At 42.7% G+C, this 5,678-nt stretch overlaps 1 protein-coding gene across 1 annotated transcript in view; it reads right to left on the bottom strand.

Moving 5' to 3' along the window:
* Positions 1–1,240: 1,240 nt before the first annotated feature.
* The window catches only part of TNFSF15 (TNF superfamily member 15), a 19,023-nt gene continuing 14,585 nt past the window's right edge, over positions 1,241–5,678 (bottom strand). The window contains exon 4 of the mRNA XM_075322817.1: positions 1,241–3,267. Coding sequence (XP_075178932.1) covers positions 2,849–3,267 — 419 coding nt within the window. The 3' untranslated portion in view covers positions 1,241–2,848. The remainder of the gene's footprint in view (positions 3,268–5,678) is intronic.

Below are 5,678 nucleotides of genomic sequence, written 5' to 3'. Positions count from 1 at the left end.
ATCAATGTGTTGTGTAAGATAAAGCGTATGTCCACACTGGTGTAAAAAAAACTAATTCAAATTTTTTTTTACAGATAGTTGAGAAAACGTTTAGAGCTAAAAAAGGTCTTAGAGGTAATTTTAAGGGAAATAAATACTTCTTTTGTTCCATTTTTCAGACAAGAAAGCATATGGGGCTGATTCATTAAAGGTTTTATGCCACAAAAGACACAAATTTTTGCGGAATGCAATTTAGTGCCCAAATTTTGCACTTTTGAAATTTTTATATGGGAACCGTTGTGGGGGTATAGCTGCTCCCTCTTTTGAAATAATCAAGTCTGCCTGTAGTATATCTGGCACAGCTCATGGAAAATTGTGCCACTTACTAGAGGTGTCAGATTCATTAAGTGAAGGGCGTCTTTTGATCAATTTGGTGCAGTGCACTCTATCAATACTGGCATAGCGCCATCTTGAAGAATCAGCCCCAATTCCAATTAGAATGGGTGATTTTAATTTGTGAATCATTCCAAATCAGATATCTTTTTGCTTACAGACAATTCTTGGGGGGCTATTTATTAAAGCATACTAGCATAAAACACTGTGAAAGGTCACAACATTTTTGGGCAACACAAAATGTGAAGCAGCTTCACCAAAATGGGTGGAGGGAGGAACCGGGGTGAAAAAGGTTATGTTTATGCTGGCCCGTAAAAATTTCCAAAAGTGCAGGGTTTCTTTTACTTTAGAATTGCTACTTTAGTCCCTGGCTTTAGCACCATTTCTAGTAAGGCGCACATCATTGGGTAGATGCACCAAACTTATGAAGTGGCATGCGCCTCTTAATAAATACTCTAGCACGTCCCTTCATTAAGACTGGTGTACGCAACCACAATCCTAATGAATTGCTATGTATAAAATGTGGACATGGGAACATGTCCATAGATTATAATGAGTACATGTTCTATTCAAGAAAAACATGGATGTAATGAATTATGGTCGTCTGAGTGAGGCTTTTGTATTTCATTTTTCATACCTGATCTTTAGTTGTTAATCCAGTGGGCAGTTTTACTTATTTATAGTATTTATAGCTATACTCAGGCTGTCAATCACAGAATAAGACCGCTTACTGGACTCCTAAGCTCAGAGCAAGACTCAAATGGTATATTGAGTTTTTCCTATAATATATATATATATATATATTTTTTTATATATATATATATATATATATATATATATATATATATATATAGCGATAGTGGTTTCAGGGATCATGACTGTGACTGGGCTCAGGGATGAAGGGGACCCGCCGGCCCCAGCCCCTGCTTCAGCTGGATGTGGGTTCAGGGATGCACGTCCAGCTGAAATGCATTGCAGAGCAGAGGCCTGTCAGGTCTCTCCACTGCGATACATGGTGCTGTAAAACAGAAGGCAGCAGCTTTGAGCGACATCCCTGTGACTGAGGCGGTGCATGGCAATGACGTCATGCATTGCCATAACACGAACGCCTGCTATAGTGAAGGACGAGGCACGATGTTAGAGCCGGGCAGGGCGAGTATAGTATATACTAGGAGGGGCCCAGGATAGGAATATATATGCTAGGAGGGGGACAGTATATACCAGAATGGTCCCAGGAGAGGACAGTATTTACCAGGATGGAGGAGATACCAAGATGGGGACAGGGGGACATATTTAAAAGATTTAAAAGGAAGTAGCCCAGGATGGGTGACATATATACCAGGATGGGGGACATATTTACCAGGAAGTAGCCCAGGATGGGGGACATACCACATTCACCAGGAAGTAGCCCAGGATGGGGTATATTAGAACAGCACAGGGGTCATTACTACATAATGTGGGGATGCAGCAAATTGTATGTCTCTATAGGATTTAGAATGCTAAATGTATACATACATACACATCTGACCAACAGGTGGGGATGGGGTGGGCCCAGATCCAAATTTTGCACAGGGGCTAATCGAACTGTAGTTACGCCACTATATATATATATATATATATATATATATATATATATATATATATATATAGCTGCTGAGCTCCTTGTGCTCTATACAGGCTGCCTGTAGATCAGGCACCATGTTCATTGTCACAGGTTCCCTTTAAGTAGCTTTTACAATCCATTGCATTAGTTGTACTAATCCCCCGTCACATCCTGTATCTCTTCGGAGCTGCATTCACAAATCTACAGGCTGAAATCTGCCAACATTCCTCTACGGCTCAGTGACTAAACAAGAGCTTGTTTTGGTGAATTGAATTCTAGGAAGTGACGCCCTCATACCGGGGATTGTACAGTAATCTCAGCCAAGAAGATCTACTACACGAGATCAGCTGATGTCACCGATGCGTCTGACATGGGGAAGTTAGAAGGGTTAATTTTTACACCAAAAATGTCCTATAATTAGCAGATGTAGTAGAAAGCTGAAATGTATAAAATTAACACATGCTGAAAATCTTTGCTAATGTTAAAGGATCACGTACAATTATTTTCGCTATGTATAAAAAACTCTACACAAAACAAACTATTTATATATATATAATAGGTGTGTGTACTAAAATAACTTATAGGAACGTTATAAATTAAACTTTAAAGGGCCAGAGGTGCTCATTTCCGCAAGTGATCAGTGACGATGATGTTCTTCTGGCCCAAGGTATGTGTCGATAACCTTGACGAACCAGCACAGAACAAGAGCAGGACACCTGCTTATCAAACACGCATCTTGGCAAGTGTGTAATTCTTAGAACATCATCAGTATCCATCAACTCTAAAAGTGAGAGGCACCAAATAATCCCTTTAAATATAAGGCTCAATAACAGTATCAGCAGTCAACTCACAACAGTGATCCACTATTCTCAATTACACCAGGAATGCACCAAAGAAGGTTTTGTGGTCAACAGAGGTGTCAATTGGAGCGCCAGGACGTAAATGTACTTTTAGGTGATCACCCTTGCGCAGCTGAAGAAGACCACCCAGGTAAATGGGTTGGTATTTTTTACTGTCCTTTGTACAAAATGAAATTCCACTGAGAATAGTTTCCGGGACTGGATAGTTGGCATTGGACCGCATGATGCTCTGTGATATAGTCTTGTCATCAACACAAATACTACTTGAAGGGCGGAAAGACAATTGAGAGTACACAAAATAAAATCCTTCTTTTGGAATGATGATGGAGTTGTTGAAATATATCATTCCATTTTTGAGAAACGCCAGACCAAGGGCAGCTTCCCATTGCAGGACTTGAGCACTTCCGTCAGTTTGTCCAGTTTGCATTCTGCCTGGGAAGAAATGATGAAATTCTGCATTAGTTAAGTATCGAACTGAGTCAAACAACTGAAATGTCTGACTTAATTTGTGTACGTTTGTAAAGTTACCAATCTTAATGCTAAAAATCTTCATATTCCTGGATGGAAGCCAAGAATGTCCCATTTGGCCTCTGTCTGGTCGGTAAAGTTTAGAATTCCATAATAAGAAATGATACAATAGTTTAGCAGTCTACACTATTCTATAGTTTAAAGTTAAAAATGTATACATTTAAGGGCTTGGTCATGTCGCATATTAACTGAGTCAGCACTGGTATCTTCAGAGTATCATTGAAGCATTTTTGAATTCTTCAGAGATGGTCTCTGATGGTCAACAATGTAGATGTCCATATCTATACAGTTACTGGTTCCGTGGAGGAAGCTCCAGTGATAGAACCTCCCTCAACTTTCTATATGTGGGAATTCACATCACTGGAGCTTCCCCCACCATCATGAGTGTTTAGATGTATTTCTAAACAAAATGTGTTGGTCCTTCCCTCTGTTTATAGTTTGAGTACGGCATGGTTGCTCCTCCGAGATGGTTGTTTAGTGAAGGTCTGATTCATAATTTAGTGCACTCAGAGGGTTAGCCTGTCCAAACCCAGTGGCTAACCAAGCGTTCTGTAATGGTTCCATTCATCTGCAGCAATTGTCCCATTCTTCTGAATGGGGCATATAGAAATTCATAGAGTAACACACAACAATATAAGAGCCTGTGACCAGCTCCCACACAAACCACTAGCCCTAAGGCTTGAAGCGATGCAGGAGATAACTGCACTGCTGGGAAGTAACTGAGACCAATGCACTTTGTCCAGATGAAGAGCAGATTATTTCTCAGCATGTTTCGAAGTGGTCAAACATCTTCAGGTGGTTCTCCTAAAGAAGAAGTGTAACTACTTTGAAAAGCATTGAGAAATTAACCACCCTTCATCTGGACAAAGTGCATTGATCTCTATGACTTTCCAGGAGCACAGTTGTGAAGCCCCTGTTAGACCTCTGATGTCACGGTGGTGGCTCCGAGCGGCGACGTGGCCGTATCGGACGCGAGCGACATGCTTTTGTAATGGGGGAGTAAAAATAATATTTAAAAAGGGAGAGAAGTAATATCAAATTGATAAAATAAATAAATAAAACAAACAAGAGTCTGTGATGCCAGTTGGGATGTTCGGCTTTTGTATGGCCAGGCACTGCTATAGGTCTCCAGGAGTTAGGTGGTGATGCGCAGTGGAAGAGGGTTTTTCCTCTCGCCCCTCCCCAACTTGGGCTGGTTCCTGCGGGATGATGAGATAAGGATGGCGCAGCAGAGAATAATTCAGCCAGAGACAGGACAGGGGGCTTTTACCTTTTTACTGGAGCTCTGCAGAACTTTTATCACAGCATCCAATGATGGGGGTACTTCCTGCCCTGAGGAGAGTTGGCTTCTCTGCTGTATGGTAATAGTGTACTCTTTCTCTGTTACTATTTCTCTACCTGGGAATAGGTATCTTGGTATCCTTGGATTTCCAAGACAAAAACAATCAGGATTTATAATCCCTTCTGGTGACTGGAATCCTGAAGGAAAACTCACTATTTCTTCTAGAAGTTTCCAGACTCACACATGCCACTGTGCTCCCAGGAAATCCACTGCTCCTTTAGAAAGGCTAATAGCAGCCTCTCAGTTTGCCACTGAACTTGGAAGTACTGGTGGCCTAGGGACTGGTTCCCTGCTACTGTGTAGCCACCCCTAAAGAGGTTTAAGCAGTTACCTCAGGACAGGACCATCTCCATGTTGCACTTCTTTCTTCACCTCACACTGGCTGTGACCGACTGAATTTACCTCAGAACTTAGCTCCTCCCCTATCTCATTTTAGGGCTCAGTCTCAAGCGTTGGTTTATCTAAAGAGAACAGCCCCAGGCAAATGTGTGTTTTGTGGTGAACAGCAGAGAAAACTGTATCTTATCAAAGCTATCAATACAAGCTATACAGATGTAAATACACATGCTATTGTCGCGGGCGGAGGGGACGCCCTCGCCACGCTCGGGTCCGGGGCTTCTGCTGCTCGGTGGCTCGAGCGGTGGACCAGACCCGGGGACTCGAGCAGCGCTCCTCACCCGTGAGTGAAATGGGGATGGTATGTTTAGGGAGATTGTTCATGACACCACCCATGGGTCGTGGTGATAATTGCACCACTGCTGCTGGTAACGGGGATCCCGGGAGAGATGGTAGGGTGCAGCTGAGATGTTGTCCGTCCGTGGGCAGGGGTTGGTGATCCCGGGGCTCGATGGTGTAACGGGGAAACCGGATGGCTGCGGTGCAGGGACTGCGCGGTGCGGTGCTGGACCGCACTGGTGTACTCACTCAGACAATCACTGACAGAGTCGTAGGTAAACCAAAACGGCCGGATGGA

Source organism: Anomaloglossus baeobatrachus, chromosome 9 (genome assembly GCF_048569485.1).
Source record: "Anomaloglossus baeobatrachus isolate aAnoBae1 chromosome 9, aAnoBae1.hap1, whole genome shotgun sequence".
Taxonomy (NCBI): domain Eukaryota; kingdom Metazoa; phylum Chordata; class Amphibia; order Anura; family Aromobatidae; genus Anomaloglossus; species Anomaloglossus baeobatrachus.
Note: the sequence above shows the minus strand (reverse complement) of the source record. Positions and strands in the feature narration are given on the sequence as shown.